Source organism: Atheta coriaria, unplaced genomic scaffold, assembly GCF_025399875.1.
Source record: "Atheta coriaria isolate IRGN ID8LTWV9N9 unplaced genomic scaffold, Caltech_Dcor_3.1 hic_scaffold_4_pilon, whole genome shotgun sequence".
Classification (NCBI taxonomy): Eukaryota; Metazoa; Arthropoda; class Insecta; order Coleoptera; family Staphylinidae; genus Dalotia; species Dalotia coriaria.
This window is the reverse complement of record NW_027045446.1, coordinates 6,997,167-7,012,766: the sequence shown is the minus strand read 5'-3', so window position 1 is coordinate 7,012,766 and position 15,600 is coordinate 6,997,167. Positions and strand designations below refer to the sequence as shown.

Here is a 15,600-nt window from a genome sequence, read left to right as displayed (position 1 = left end):
GTAACTTGGGAAGTAACGTGAAAAGTTTTATTTTATTCGAATTTTATGAAGTGGCGCCCTTCGGGCACGGCACGATGAAGAAAAGGAATGGGATGAAAATTGGGTGCGTTCTTCTCGTTCACATGTGAAAAACACACAAGGATAAATCACTCGGAAAGTCACATAGTGGAAAAAGTACAACCTTGACCAAAAATTGAATTCAAGTAAAACGGGTAGTAAAATCGTTTGCAAAGTTTTATGGAAATCTGCGAAAACTGTTAAAGCACTATTTTTTCTTGTATTCAAAAAAATGTAATAAAAAAAATGTATTTTTATAATCAAATATTTATTTAATAATTATTAAGCTTTGGTATCAAAATATATACATACAATATTTTCAATTTCATCACGCAAAATTTACAAATTTAAAGATATTTATACCTACATAAATATACATATTTTGTTTTTCTAAGTAGCTATTAATGTTTTAAAAAACATTATTTTCGTTGTGTTCATGATCATCCAGATTGGTGACATCAATATGATCTTCGTCTCCATCACAAGAAGACGAAGTACTATTTTTCGGCTTCCTGGACGAGGAACACGTCCTCAAACAACAACACTTATTCGGCGACTGACCACTGCTTCCATTTGCAGCCGGGAGATCCTCTTTCTTGTACTTGACGCGACGGTTCTGGAACCAAATCTTCACTTGCTTTTCCGAAAGTCGCAAACACGTAGCGATTTCGATCCGTCGGAGACGAGACAAGTACATATTCGCAGAAAACTCTCTTTCCAACTCCAGGAGTTGTTTAGAGGTAAACGCAGTGCGGATTCTTTTAGAAGAATCTTTATCATCAGCCGTTGATGATGTTTTAGAAGGCGGAGGTGATGGTGGTGTTGGAGTAGATTCCCTACTAGTCAGCGGAGGTGATGGCATTGCATGACCTCGTGGACTATTCTGTGGACTGCTAGACGGACTATGCAATCCAATTTGACTATCAAAACTTAGTCTAGGATTCTTGGTGTTGATCATAGTCATATGATGATTATCATCAAACATAGGTGACGAAGCTGGGCGTTTCAACGAGTTGAAGTTTCTTGTATGTTGAGGTGCTGCTTGTGAAGGCATCATTGGTAAGTTGGGTAGTGAAGGCACTGGTCGGATGGGTTGTTTCAACATTCCTCCAAATTGATGCGCTTGAGCTTGTTGTTGAGCCAAACTCAAGGAAAACAAATAAGAACTGATGTAACTCGGGGGATATGGCAACATTGGTCGTGGATCACCCAGAGGTGATGGCATGATGTATTCCTTAGGCGGATTGTTGATCAATGAATCGACGAAGAACGAACGCGACATGTTCATTGTTTAACACAACACAATTTTCACTCTTGTATGATTTCTATGTTAACAGTTTAAAGTATCTGGTATGACTGACTTGCAAAAAGTGTAGGTACCCTTTATATATCCCTGGTTTTAAAATGGTAGGGATAGTTTAGGGGTGCCTATGGGGTGTATCCTCCACTTACCAAACTCCACCTTCTTTTATACCCTAATTGTACCCACCAAGTTGGTTCTCTTTCATCTTTTGTCGCCTAAGTATGGTTTTTTGTTCGATCACCGAGCAACCGACAACCCTCGGGATGCGGGGTTGGTGGATCTGAATGATATAGTGCTCGGCAAACATTGGCCTCTTCCTCAAACAAAACTACCCCAAAAACTAACGCGCAGCAAACGTATTTGTCGATCGTTTCGCTACTCCTCATACTTATTTTCGTAGTGGGTTTAGTTGCGTGCACAATGAGCGTACAATGAATGAATTGATGAATGAACAAGGAGCAAAGAGTGTGTGATACTGTATGCGATACCAGACGGTTGAATGGTTTCTGATGGGTCGCATTTATTGCTCTTAATTGGGTGGTGTTTGCTTAAGGATTTTAAAAACGACGAGCAGTTTTAATCTTGGTCTCTTGGTCATAATTTAAAAGATTAACAACAGTAAAATTTGAGTCCTCTTTAAAAACATATTGTTGTAACTAACTCTATAAAATATTTTTCATTGTACAGGTGAAAAATAAATTTTATATAAAATCTCGTTATAATTGGTTTGTTATGTGTCAGTTTACAAACATCCCACTTTTCCGATCCAACTAGATTATCTCGTATCAAAGTACAATTGGCTTGTGCAACGCCAGACCTTGTCATACAAGCCTCTCATATGTAGGTTTACATATAGGTAATCACAATAATAACCAATTGTTACATCAGACGCGAGTTGTGCCCAATTACGAACATTTTGTTCGCACCGGAAAATAGTATCAAAGCAAGTTATCCAACTTTTTCATCTAAACGCACTCAGGCAAATTCAAAAGCGTTTGCAGACTAAAAATAGTAACATAATGAACTTCTGCAATGACCTGCGACTAAACGTCCGACCAATAATAACAAGATACTAGTGAGCCATTAGGTACGACATCCCCTTTTGATGTAACCCTTCCCCAAGTCGGCATGTTCTGCTTGGAGTCTTGGCGAGGGGCAACTTTATGATGATGCGAAATAAAACGTAACGCAACGCATTCGAAATGAAAACATTTAATTGTGAACTGCGAGGCGTATTGTCTGCAATGTCGCTTCTTGTTTCGTTTAGTGTTTTGTTCGATGTCGGCGTTCTGTGGCGGGTGCATCGGGGCAACAATGGCATCATCCTTTAATGCTATTATTGGAGTGAAGTTTTCAGTTTTCAGTTTTGAGTCCGACTGTTGATGGAGTTGAAGAGGTACAATATGTGAAGCTTTTGTAATGTGGTTAACAAACTAATTGAAGCGGCACTTTGAATATTATAAATGAATACAATACAAGATATTAAATAGGTATGGCAAAAACAAGTTAATTAAATTAATAATATTTAAAATTAAGACACAAATTGTTAAAATTGTATTTATGTGCATCAAAAACTTTGATTTGGAAAACATATTTGTTTTGTGAATACTGCCTAGTTCAAATGATAATAAAAAAAAGTAACTGGGGAATTAGCCAGTGAATGGAAAATTATTCACGTTGACGTTTCACATTTTATATATTTTTTTTACAATTGACTAAATTTGACTAAAATATTCCAAATACCTACATACCTATCTAAGTAAGTAAGATATTAAGTAAGTAGGATTAATAAATATTTTAGTATAAGCAAAATTGGATATTTTTGACGATTTGCCAATTGATACCAATTCAATTTCACATTTAGTGCATTTTTGAGATTTTTAGAAATTATTAAAAGTTAAATATTGCATCAGCTACTCGAATGTACCTACTTACCTATCTATTTTCTTCTGTTTGATCTTGATTATTATGCTAATAATTAATATGTTTTCATTTGAATAAATTGTTTATGACGTCAATATTTAAAATTATTAGTAAGTACTTCTATCTATATGTAATAACTATTGAACAGCGCCCCAAATATATAAAAAGATAAAACAAAACATCAATAACACGCTTTTCGCGTCGAACGGTTTACCTACATTTAAGCCTAACTTTAGAGACTTTGGAATAAACGTTATACTAGAACATGTTCTTGTGTTGTACGTTACTTGTTTTTATTCTTGTTGTATTTATACCAGCACTTACCAAAGGTAGGTTTATTATTTTCTTTTATATTTATTTACTACAATACTTCTTTTTTTTTGTAATGAAGAACCCGAAAAAGAGAAAATAATTTGTGCCCGGGCTAATTCACTGTTTTGGGATGGTTCCTTGGGCATTTGCTGTCTGGCATGTAAAAACAATAATAGATATTATGAACCCAGTTGTCCCTTGCAGTGACATAATAATAATATACCTAGATTAGAAAAATTATTGTGATAGAATTATTTTATTTAATAATTCAAGAAATACCGTTTTGTGCTATTTCCGATTGGAATACTAATAACTTTTTTACTAATACTTTTTTATTAAAATAAAATGTAAAATATTATAATAGTGTGAATTGATTTCACGAATTTAAAACAAAATAACTCGCAGCGATTTGTTTAAAACGAAATAAAATTCAATTCCAAGGTTTGGTTAATAACATTACGCTACCTCGTACAATTCGCAACGCTGGTGAAATCCATTTAATTCTGACAAATTGCAAGCGTATCGAATTAGAACCGTGTTATCCATTTCATTATGTCATTGCTGCAGTCACCCGGTCCTTCATTCTTCCACAACAAACCAAACACTACCCGAAACGTACGAAAGTGAATGAAAAACATGCAATGAAAGTGATAACCGCGATGAATTGCACTTTTATCTAGTTTCTTTCATTCGCCCGCCGCAAATTACATCAACCCGAGTCGTTTTCAAGTGCGACGGCAGCGGCAGATGACACTCGTCCACTCGAAACTTTATTGTCATGATAATTCCGCAGCCACGACGGGCCGCAATCCAATCGTCGAAATTAACCATATTGAAATTCCCGGCGTGCGTTCTGCACCCTCGCAGTGTGAGTGGGTGAAGTATTTCTGGGCGATTCAATGCATCGCTGGCTGGATGCCTCATCGTGACGAATAGCGGCTGTAAATCAAATTGATCGAAATTTGTTTTGACTGAAATTACATTATTTGTGCATAAACACGAGTACGTTTCGCGCGCAATACTTATTATTATTATACTTGGATTTCCATTCTCGGCTTAGGTGAATTTCTAATTTTCTCGTGCAAATGTCATCTCTATGAATAGAAGCGTGAATAAATTTGTACAGAATATGGAATGTGTGATTTGCTACAGTTCTATTCGTTTTCCAATTTCTCAATTAGAGAGTTATGAACCTACAGCAATTTATTTGAAGGTGTTCTATATAAATTCTATTTTATGTTAAAAATTATGTTTCTTATGTAATAACAATTCAAATATTTTCTAGTTATGAGAATAAAATCAAGCATAACTAAATAACGGCTTAAACTGTCATAACACCCCCTCACGAGGCACTCAAAGCCATTTAACACATCTATTGATACAAGTTTTTGCTTGTAACTTCCTGATGTGGTTCATCTTCAGAGGGTGGCTAAACAAACGCCTAATAAACGCCTAATTGTAAGCTGCGTGCGGCGCACTGGAAAACCGCCACAAGCCGGCACGCGACTTCATTTCCTGTTCACCGCCCGCGCACGCTCATCATTCTCTGTAATGTTGCGCCTCGTGCTTGCAATTCGTCACATCGTTCCGAAAAGTCACTGTGCGTTCACCACCGCGTCGCGTTATTTTATTATTAACGCCCGATGCAACCAATGCGTGCAGTTTTATGTGCAATGGTGCAATTAAGTGCTTCACATGAATTTTCAACACTCCAAACACGTGTCAAGTATAAATTGTCTTTTGAATGGATAAGTGTTGAAGAGTTTAATCGAAAATTGTTAGTTATTGCGTTTTGATACGTCAATAAATCGTGGGAATAAATTAAAACTTGTAATTTTTCGCAAAATTTAATGAAATATTTAAAATTATATATTTCTAAGTACACCAAAATAAAATAACTCTAATAAATCCTGCTTTTGTCTAGTGCTTAATAAAATAATCCGATAATTACGCACATATTATGAGAGCATAAAAGGGCGCTTATTTTTCCAAAAATCTGGAATATTATTGAACCCTATTAATTCAATATCCATTTGAGCGATTAATCTTAATCTAATGTGACATCGTGCGCGTGTTGACACACAAAACCTTTCAGTACCATGGCTGAAAATGCCGAAATAGGTAAAAACCGACGCAATGCAACGCGATGGAAACTCAAATCGGATTAAAATCAAACAATGAACGGCGCATTATGCCCACAACTTCGGTGATGTCGAACGCTTGCAGCAATGAAGGCTTTTCATATTTTTGATCAAAAATGACATCCAAGCGTAAATCTACGTGAATATATTTGGATTTGCGAGCAATTTCGGAGAAAATTACCCTATTTCTAAGCGGATTATAACCTACCCCAATATTTGTTTACATGGTGTGCAGAGCGGATTGAATTTCTGATAATAATTATTGATAAATATTGATTGATATAGTTTTGGCCCTTTTGATGTATTTGCTAAACATTTTTAAGTAATTACTTAGATCTGAATGTTTTTTGTGTACCTACATTTTCATTTGCAGATGCTGAATAGACAGTATTTGCTTCTCTTCACTTTGCAAATTAGCTCCCGCTTTTGGTTGCACGTACGAAATGGTTCACGTTAATATGCCCAAAATTCACTGCACCTCCAAAAACGAGTGATTATATCCTCCCTGGAAAATCGCTTAACAAGCCAATAAAAGAGCATCCATTCACCGATGGCGGCATTGTTCGGTTCGTGCGCTGCGCAAACAGGGAACCGCTAAAACTGACCGTTGTGTGCTTTTGGGGCAAAAAAGGGAAAAGAACGGGAAACCAAACGCGCACCTGGCACTCAACGTATCGATGCTCGTTCGAGTCATCCACGCGTATAATTAGCAGAAAATTGTGCGCGAAGCACGCACGAGAAATGCGTAAAAAGGTAATAAAATAAAATATGATGCGCAAGACACCAAAGCCCACCAAGGGCGCCGCACACTCGAGGGCCCATTGTCGGTGAATCGGTATTGATACGTTCGTGAGGCAATGTTGTGGAATCGTCGAATTAGTATCTAAGCGAATTATACGCGCCGCACTCGAATACAAATAATGCGAGAAGTATGGATTACACAATTCGATGAGTGTCTAAAACGCCTAAAACTGACTACCACCCTAGCATACCAACTCCAGAATAAGAACTGACTCCAAAAGAATCCCGCTTCTATTTCTTTCTAATATTGAATCAATTGTAGGAATGGGCATCTCTTCAAGGTGGTCACGAGTGGGTCACACAAATTGAACAACAGATACTCGCATGAATGAAATGTTTGAATGGAGGAGCGACACCAAACAGATTGTGATGCCGCCACGTAGTATTTGGATATTTATTTGGTCGTCGATACACAAATAGTTTCCAAGTGGTATATACAGAAGTTTATATTGTGTAGTTTGCTTGCAGTTACAAAACGAGGACCCTCTCAAACGTTGCGTGAGCGCATCGAATCTTTCGAGAAGGCACTTCGAGGGTTGAACTACGCAATGCAATACGCGTTACTAATTTATTATTGTCACATTCGCTATCAAAAGCACGAAAACTAGTGTTTATTGTGGGGAAGCAGCAAGTCCACCGTTAAAGTTACAGCATTAATGTGGATTTTATGTATTTTAAGCTCACTTTACGATCAAAGTCGGAAAGGTTTTTAACTTTTATTAGGTTCATGGCTTGCTATAGTAACAAACACCGTTTGAAACAATAGCAACTCGAAATAAAATACAAACGTCGATCAAACAAATATAATAATAATATAATTCAAATAAAATGACTGAATTTGATGAAACACCTGAACCACCAATAAAACCTCAAGAAAGAAAGAAAAACTACTTCGAAAAATTTTTTTGTGTCGTCAGTTGTACCTTGAACAAGCCGGTGGAGATACTTCACGATACTTTTGTGACACCTGATCGGAAAGAATATGCATGGTATCATCAGAAGTTTCCACGTGTGCCTACAATTGATGAATGCTACGAAGATGATCTAGTATGTTTCTCAGAAGCTAATTATCAATACAAGAGGGATCGCCTTGTTGATTCGGAAATTATTAGAATTTTAAGGCAGCGTTTTGAAAACTGCGTCATGTATGAAACACCTCAGCACTTGGAAAGATGTGATCATCTTTTAAAAGAATACGACGAGGCTAGTACAAACTGGTTCACAAAGTATGGAGATCTTGGTGGGTATCACAATGTTACTAAATGTTATATGAAGCAGAAACATCGATTGCTTTGGGAAAGAAAATATGGGGAAGTCGGTACTGGAATGAATGAAAAGGTAGAAGAGGACATTGAAGATGATGAAAAGAACCAGAAACATGGGTGCTAGAGTGGTGTACAATAAGAAGAATAATAGATGGTAAAATAAAATAATAATGTATGATGCATACGAATAACGACTAATTTGGCTTTGTTTTACGATTTATAAAGTAATTGGACATCTATCCAAGCTTTGCACTGCTGTAATTTACTAATGAAGACGATTAGAGGTGTAATAAGTTTGTGATTGTGTTGAATACGCTGCATATATATACAAATTAAATTCGGATTCAGGATATTTCTACGATTTTAAGGCTAATAAGTGTATGATGGCGCCATCTTGGTTCATTTTAAACAACTAATTCATACACAAACTTTCATCCCTTATTCTTTTCAAATTCTAGGTTTTTCTCTTCAAAAATGTTAATGTTTTATTCATGTAAAGCACCTAGAAAAACTGTACTGATAAGGGAAACCTGAATTAAAACTGCGTGATTTAGAAATTGTCTTACTGTTTTGCTATATATGTACTTTAAAAATTAAAATGTCTGACATGGTTAACATACGACAATTCTTTTAGTCAAAGATTCAAATTTTAAATCATGCAGATGAATCCAAATAAACAAAATATCTTATTTGAATAATTTGTAGGGCTGTACAAATTAGCCGACCAAGCCGGTTAAGGAAGTTAACCAGGCTAATTAGCTGGCTGACTACTCGGCTTAGCCGGTTAACCGAAATTAGCCAGGCTAATCAGCTAAAGGCTAAACCGGCCAATTGGCTAATTTTATATTTTATGCAATATCTTTGTTTCCAAATGCAAGTGATAACAATTCGCCGCGTTATCAATACGTTTGTCGGACTTGGCCCGAACATATATTGTATAAAATATATATAAATATATAAATTAGCCAATTGGCCGGTTTAGCCTTTAGCTGATTAGCCTGGCTAATTTCGGTTAACCGGCTAAGCCGAGTAGTCAGCCAGCTAATTAGCCTGGTTAACTTCCTTAACCGGCTTGGCCGGCTAATTTGTACAGCCCTAATAATTTGTCTTCTTCCATCTGACACGAATTCAAGGTTAGATTATTTAATGGACCGGCGACTTGAACTTTGCTCTCTAACGTTTTTAATACATATTGCCACTACATTTTTATCCCTACGTAGGTCTAGAACGTTCCCACTAGATTCGTGACTTTAATTTCTCTCAGATTGTGTTGTAGCTAATCAAAGAGAATGTCTGACACACAAGGGAAAGTAAGTTGATGTCCATGCATATTTCTGTTATCTCTATAGAAAATTATCTTTGCAGCCAATTTCATGTAAAGCAGCTGTATGCTGGGGCCCCAAGGAAGAACTCAAAATTGAAGATGTTGAAGTTGCTCCACCAAAGGCCCATGAAGTCAGAATAAAGATCATCAACACAGCAGTGTGTCATACTGATGCTTACACTAAAGAGGGCCATGATTCTGAGGGCGTCTTTCCAGTTATTTTGGGTCATGAAGCTGCTGGTATTGTTGAAAGTATTGGTGAAGGTGTAACAAACGTTAAACCAGGTAATTATTCTGTTTAGTACTAGGTTATATATCCATGCACATGAGAGGTAGATGCCTGAAAAGCAATTTGATATATTTCTTACATAAGGAATCATTATAACTTAATAGGTGACAGGGTAATCCCACTATATGTTCCCCAATGCAAAGAATGCAAGTTCTGCAAATCTCCCAAAACCAATCTGTGTCAGAAAATTCGCATTACCCAAGGAAAAGGCGTTATGCCTGATGGTACTACTCGTTTCACATGCAAAGGCAAACCAGTTCACTCCTTTATGGGCTGCTCCACCTTCACCCAATATACAGTGGTTTCTGATATTTCCGTTTGCAAGATCAATGATAAAGCCCCCTTTGAGAAGGTGTGCCTCTTGGGATGTGGTGTGCCCACTGGGTATGGTGCTGCTTTGAATACAGCCAAAGTTGAGAAAGGTTCGACTTGCGCGATTTGGGGTCTTGGAGCGGTCGGTCTTGCAGTGGCTTTGGGATGCAAAGCTGCTGGTGCCAGTCGAATCATCGGCGTTGATCTGAACCCCGCAAAATTCGAAGTCGCCAAAAAGTTCGGCGTGACGGAATTCGTCAATCCCGCAGACCATGAGAAACCAATCCAACAGGTATTGGTCGAATTGACCGACGGTGGCTTAGACTACACATTCGAGTGTGTCGGCAATGTGAAAACAATGCGGGCTGCGTTGGAGGCCTGCCACAAGGGCTGGGGAGTATCTACTATCATTGGGGTAGCTCCTGCTGGTCATGAGATATCCACCATGCCTTTCCAGTTAGTCACTGGGAGAGTGTGGAAGGGAACCGCTTTCGGCGGATACAAGAGTATCGATGGAGTGCCGCAACTTGTCGAGGACTTCTTGGCTGGGAAATTACCACTAGACGATTTCATCACGCATAACATGCCGTTGGAGAAGATCAACGAGGCGTTTGAGTTGATGCATGCGGGAAAAAGTCTTAGGGCTGTTGTAGGGTTATAAACAAGCCAACAATGCACCAATTCAACAGAAAATGTTTTTGATTTTTTATATTCTTATGAGAAATATAAAAATAAAAAGGTAATGCTTCACTGCTTTTTGATTTCCAACATCTTGTTGGCTATTATTTGACTTAACTTATCATTGCCGAGCGCAACAAGAGCAGCGACAAATTGCCTGTCCTTGGATAAGCTCTGCAATGCTTTCTCGGAGAATAAATTAATCAAATTCACACCCTCTTGATACTTTATATCCTGCGGAAGCATCTTAATCAAACGGCAAATATTTTTTACAGTCTCCGCTTCGAATTGTAGGGAGATATCTTTCTCGCGCATTTTCTACAAGATCGGATATTAGACGATAACAGATTAATCTAATTAAAGGTCTTACCTGTATACAGATTCCATAATTCGATAAATAATACGATAGTGCGGTGAAGACAGGTTTGTTATCAGCACCTTGCGTGTTGGTAACTTCGCAGATCAATATAAGAACATCAGTTAGGGACTCAGCTGCTTTTTGCATTCCTAGGGTCGTCGCAACCTCTTCTGTAATTTGCAACCATTCTTGTGTCACACAACGTGACAACATCTAGGCACGATCAGAATTTCACAAAATGAAACTTAGAAAAATCAAGTTCTTACCTTAAGTAGCTTGCTAATTTGCTGGCCATACGAATCAATTACAAAATTTGGAAATACATAATTAAGAAGACTTTGATATGAATTTGCCCCAGTCAATGTGAGGTAGTAACTGTTCAGTTTGTTAAGTTCAGATTTGTGAACCTCATTCATATCTGAAACAAATTATTACAACAGTTTTATTTAAACACTTTCCATTCGTTTTAAACAAATCACCTTCAAATGATCCACTTATTTGAGTTAAAAGTGAAGTACTGGATGTACAAATGCCAATTTTCCGTGCACAAAAATCTGAATACTTTACACGGTGTTTTTCCAAGTTGTTTATCAATTCAATTGCCAGCTCTTCTTTGTGTGTCTCATTCAAGGACTCAACTGGAAGTGACTAAAATCATTTCTTTTTGATTTAGTTTGGCGTACTTTAGCGAAAATTTACTACAAACCTTTAGTATTTGCAGAATAACATCCAAATTTTCATTATTATCCTGAGCAGACAAAATCAATGGCTTAAAAACATATGTAAACAAATGATTCACTTCAGTACACTCTGTCCTAATCAACATATGCATTAATTGTGTGATACTGCTCTGCTCATTCTCCTTCAACTCATCCAAAGTTTTAATAATCTGCTCCAACTTCATTAATGGAATGAAATTCATACTGATCACATTTTTAATTGCCCTGAAAACATCTTCTAGCCATTTAACATAGACTTCGTTTTTAATACACTCCCTAAAGAGAATCTCAATTACTTCCTGTGGATTTTCAAGCAGTAAAAGTTGAATATTTCGAATTAATTCCTCGTTACATCCATTTTGCATTTTATTCAGCAGAAGAGTGAGTTGGGGCTGAACGGAGGTCAGTTCAATGTAAGTTTTCCAAGGTTGATCGATCCAGAACGACCTCGCGATCAAAGTCGATAAGTTTGGCACAGACAAATGCGCAGCGCATTTGATAGCGAGGCGTTTGCATGATTCGTCCTTGGACATGGCTAATTCTAAAATAGAGAGCACCTCGTCCAGAGTACACAGCGCACTCCAGCGCTGCAAACACTCGCGGCTTGTGGGAATGTCGAAGATATCGCTTTTACGCACAAGAGCAGCAAACCACCGACGCTGATGTTCATCGGCGTCGTTGATATGATTCACTATTGAGGTGACAGATGCACCTGAGATGATTTCTGATAACGATTTCGGTTTCTTCGCCATGCAAGTTAGGAGCGAAATTAGTTCGGCAGCAGGTTTGACTTTCGCATATTTCTCGACTACTCTGTAAGCTTCTGTGCCAATAGCATACTGAAATGGCAAGTCATCTTCTTCAATCTGCAATTATTTTTAAAAATTATGCCCAAGTATCATTTTAAAATATATTGTTAACACTTTAAATATTTTGTAAATTTTAAGACTTACCTCTGCCCAAGTACAGAAGACATTAACTGTAACTTGTTTCATCACAATTGAAGTTGTCATAACCAAGGCATCTACAATTTTTCCACATCCCATGTGCACTTCATTCACAAGCAGCAACATCTTAAATAATTTATGAAGTGTGTATCCTATGTGTAAATCTCTTTCAGTGTCTGTCGCATTTGTTAAACTGATTGAAGGATGCACACTAAGGTACATCAATAGTTTAACAATTATATTATTAATATTTCTGATATTATCAAACACCTAGAAATGAAAAGTTAATAAGAATTGTTTAATAACATGAATAATGCAGTAGCATACATGATTATCTTGAATATCAGTTGAATTCACTTTCTCAATTAGGGTACTGACAATAATATTAACATTTTTGAGTGTCTTTCCACCATGCCCATTTATGAAAGTATCATTAGCAGCTTCAAAGAGTTCAGACACAATTTGCAAAGGCAATTTTATAGCAACTTTACCATAAATATCTATCAACTCTGTTTCAATTGCTATGTTAATTAACAGAAACTTGGAACATTTTGGCATGATGTTTATAAGATGGCTGTATTCCTTAATATTTGCAAGGGTATCATCATTTAGTTTTGTGTTTAAAATCAAAACAAGATGATTTTTTCAAGTGAAGCATTATTTCTCATGTGAAGATTGGGTGGATCTGTTATGTAGCTTTTGGAAAGTAAGAACTGCTTGATCTTGTTGACAACCAATTCAATTTTTGATTCGTTTCCTTAAAATAATAACTTATTAATGAATTGTATTTAAGAAAATAACGAAAACATTCAATTATAGGTTATAAAATACACACCTCCTTTGTGTTTAATTTCTGCCAATGTTCCGACTTGACGCTCACATTCACCAATTATATTTTGAATAGCAATTAAATCTTGTGTTAATTCCATCTTTCCTCTGTCACTATATTGCTGCAATTAAAAATAAGACAAAGTCTTTGAGGAACAACTGGGAATGTTAATCACAAAAACACAACAGTTTGAAACCGTTTTCCACTTTGACACTTTGAAGTAAGATTGGTTGTCTAAGTTATTGCTTTTTTATTTAAACTTAACAACGATATAATTTTTATTATAATTTTGAGATACTTTTTTTGGACAACTTTAATATTAGTAACAAACAACCATTTAAAAAAATGTAAAATAAAAGTATGAAAGACAAGAAAGAAAGATTAATTCTCTAACCATAGTTGTGCAATTTTTAATCGAGATGGCGGTAAGATGCACTTATTTGCATTAAATTCTTGTATTAAACTTTATTGAACGTATTTGAATTTATTAATATTCAAATATAATTATTGTTATCATTTTGACAGAAGTATACCATTTTTTTTAATACATTATTGAAAAATTTTAACATTTCTAATTAATACATACTACGTATATTCGTTATAAAAGATAATACAATAAATGCAAATAAAATGTTATATTAACAATTACAATGGTGCAGGCACGTTCGGAGTGTAGTTCCCAACGTAATTTCCAGGTGGGGAATAATTACACACGACATAAATATGACCATTCTTTTTGGCAATGCCAACTCCTAACTTTTCACTAAGCCTCCAAACCACTTGGGTAAAGTGACCAGCTTTTAAATCCCTGGGTTCTTGACCAAAAGTATAGAACTGAATTTCATCGTACCATGAATCAACAGCCTTACCACCTTCTACCGTATAGTTAGGATCAGATGACCAAGCAGAAAAGATGTTTTCTCCGTAGGTATTCTGACTCCGGTGTTGCATCACACCACGCCTTGCTAACTCCTCAGCCCACTCTTGACTGTACCTGCAAAGTTGATCATCTAGTTGTAAAGCAGGTACTCCATGCTTAGCCCTGTACATATTATGTTGGTTCAAACAGTCACGGTTAAAGTTTCCAGAGGAAGATGCGCCGTTAGATCTAGGAGTTGACGCGGCAGAAGGTCTTACGCAAGTTGGTTGGGGTGGTCCTTGAGGACAGACCTGTCTTCGAATACCACTTGACATCGGTGGTAGAACATTTGCACAGAATTGCCCCCTTACATTTCCTGGTGGCGAGTACCTGGTAACAACGATGACTCTTCCACCCTCTTGTGCCAAACCAATAGCCAACTCCCGACTGTCTTTCCAGACAACTTGAGTGAAGTTACCAGTTGGGTTGTTCTCCGGCGGTTCACAAGAGTAGTCATGTTCTGACTCTTTGTTGTACCAGTGATTTACCGCTGCTTCTCCACTGATCGTATAATTTGGATCCGTGGACCGCACCGAGTATATATTTTCGCCTAGGTCGCTGACATTGCTGCTGCGAAGTGCTCCTTCCCGGAGTAACTGCTGAGCAAAGCGGGTAGCGTCCACGGATAGTTGGGCGTTGTACTTCAATGGCGGCACACCATGTTTAGCTCGGTACTCATTGTGGGCTTGCAAACACTCGTTGTTAAAAGACATGATTGTTTAGAGTAATCACGAACAGCAAAAAAATGCAAATACACAATTCTACAATTGGCATAGAATTTGCGCTCTCGCCGGGTTTATATATGCAACTCTTATCATACACACTCAGGTAAATTGATAAGGAGTTGTTTTCAGTTCGTTTTATTGTTTTAGCAAAATGATATCATCTTTATTGATTCCATTTTACAATTCATCATACTCACAAATAGTAGAGGTACAAAGTTGAAGACAATACGAGTGAATTTACAGGATATTTGGAAATTCTAAATGTTTAGTAGACTTTAAACTGAAAAAAATGAGGAATTAGAAGAAATGACACGTGGCGCCGTAAAACAAATAAAACATAAGTTGCGATATAAGTACACAATTACTCATTTTCGTTTAATAAGGACCATAAATGACGGAACTAACTAAATGAATCATAGTGTAACAAAGTTAGATTTTATGGCCATTTAATCAAATAAATGAAGGCCATTTTTAACTTTTCACGGAACAATTATATATGTGTATTATTCGTCGAAAAAAAGACTATAAGTGATTGATTAATTAAAAAATAAAACAACAATATATTATTTTAGCAGTTATGATTAAAACAAGATAATTACACTTGAAATTCTCAATTTTTAACATTTCACGGAACAATTATATATGTATGTGTATTATTCGTCGAAAAAAGAAGACTTTAAATGATTGATTGATTTAAA

At 36.6% G+C, this 15,600-nt stretch overlaps 4 protein-coding genes and 1 long non-coding RNA gene across 5 annotated transcripts; 2 read left to right on the top strand and 3 right to left on the bottom strand.

Annotated features, from left to right (window-relative positions):
* Positions 1-466: 466 nt before the first annotated feature.
* Positions 467-1,387, bottom strand: LOC135790857 (GS homeobox 1-like). Its single transcript, XM_065301141.1, has 2 exons — positions 1,050-1,387; positions 467-893 (listed from the first exon to the last, which is right to left on the bottom strand). The coding sequence occupies exons 1-2, from the start codon at positions 1,343-1,345 to the stop codon at positions 467-469; spliced, it is 723 nt and encodes a 240-aa protein (XP_065157213.1). The 5' UTR covers positions 1,346-1,387.
* A 5,908-nt stretch (positions 1,388-7,295) lies between these two features.
* Positions 7,296-8,417, top strand: LOC135790450 (uncharacterized). The gene is made up of 2 exons (XR_010547774.1): positions 7,296-7,956; positions 8,028-8,417. It is a non-coding gene; the product is annotated as an uncharacterized lncRNA (long non-coding RNA).
* A 381-nt stretch (positions 8,418-8,798) lies between these two features.
* On the top strand, positions 8,799-10,477 carry LOC135790488 (alcohol dehydrogenase class-3-like). Its single transcript, XM_065300707.1, has 4 exons — positions 8,799-8,935; positions 9,023-9,112; positions 9,168-9,411; positions 9,520-10,477. The coding sequence occupies exons 2-4, from the start codon at positions 9,092-9,094 to the stop codon at positions 10,386-10,388; spliced, it is 1,134 nt and encodes a 377-aa protein (XP_065156779.1). The 5' UTR covers positions 8,799-8,935; positions 9,023-9,091; the 3' UTR covers positions 10,389-10,477.
* On the bottom strand, positions 10,421-13,469 carry LOC135790487 (uncharacterized). The gene is made up of 8 exons (XM_065300706.1): positions 13,265-13,469; positions 12,757-13,186; positions 12,436-12,699; positions 11,470-12,348; positions 11,243-11,411; positions 11,030-11,181; positions 10,776-10,976; positions 10,421-10,723 (listed from the first exon to the last, which is right to left on the bottom strand). The coding sequence occupies exons 2-8, from the start codon at positions 12,985-12,987 to the stop codon at positions 10,475-10,477; spliced, it is 2,145 nt and encodes a 714-aa protein (XP_065156778.1). The 5' UTR covers positions 12,988-13,186; positions 13,265-13,469; the 3' UTR covers positions 10,421-10,474.
* Positions 13,470-13,903: 434 nt separating this feature from the next.
* On the bottom strand, positions 13,904-14,890 carry LOC135790856 (uncharacterized). Its single transcript, XM_065301140.1, has one exon. The coding sequence runs from the start codon at positions 14,888-14,890 to the stop codon at positions 13,904-13,906; it is 987 nt and encodes a 328-aa protein (XP_065157212.1).
* Between the last annotated feature and the right edge of the window lie 710 nt (positions 14,891-15,600).

Bases quoted from the DNA above. Each gene is read 5' to 3' on its own strand.
- LOC135790857 (XM_065301141.1), bottom strand. From the start codon at position 1,345: ATGAACATGTCGCGTTCGTTCTTCGTCGATTCATTGATCAACAATCCG. The intron at 894-1,049 runs GTCACCTATGTT...GCTGACTAGTAG, and splicing joins TCGTTGAAACGCCCAGCTTC to GGAATCTACTCCAACACCAC.
- LOC135790488 (XM_065300707.1), top strand. From the start codon at position 9,092: ATGTCTGACACACAAGGGAAA. The intron at 9,113-9,167 runs GTAAGTTGATGT...TTATCTTTGCAG, and splicing joins TGTCTGACACACAAGGGAAA to CCAATTTCATGTAAAGCAGC. The intron at 9,412-9,519 runs GTAATTATTCTG...ATAACTTAATAG, and splicing joins TGTAACAAACGTTAAACCAG to GTGACAGGGTAATCCCACTA.
- LOC135790487 (XM_065300706.1), bottom strand. From the start codon at position 12,987: ATGCCAAAATGTTCCAAGTTTCTGTTAATTAACATAGCAATTGAAACA. The intron at 12,349-12,435 runs GTAAGTCTTAAA...AAATAATTGCAG, and splicing joins TCTTCTGTACTTGGGCAGAG to ATTGAAGAAGATGACTTGCC. The intron at 11,182-11,242 runs GTGATTTGTTTA...AATTTGTTTCAG, and splicing joins AATAAGTGGATCATTTGAAG to ATATGAATGAGGTTCACAAA.
- LOC135790856 (XM_065301140.1), bottom strand. From the start codon at position 14,890: ATGTCTTTTAACAACGAGTGTTTGCAAGCCCACAATGAGTACCGAGCT.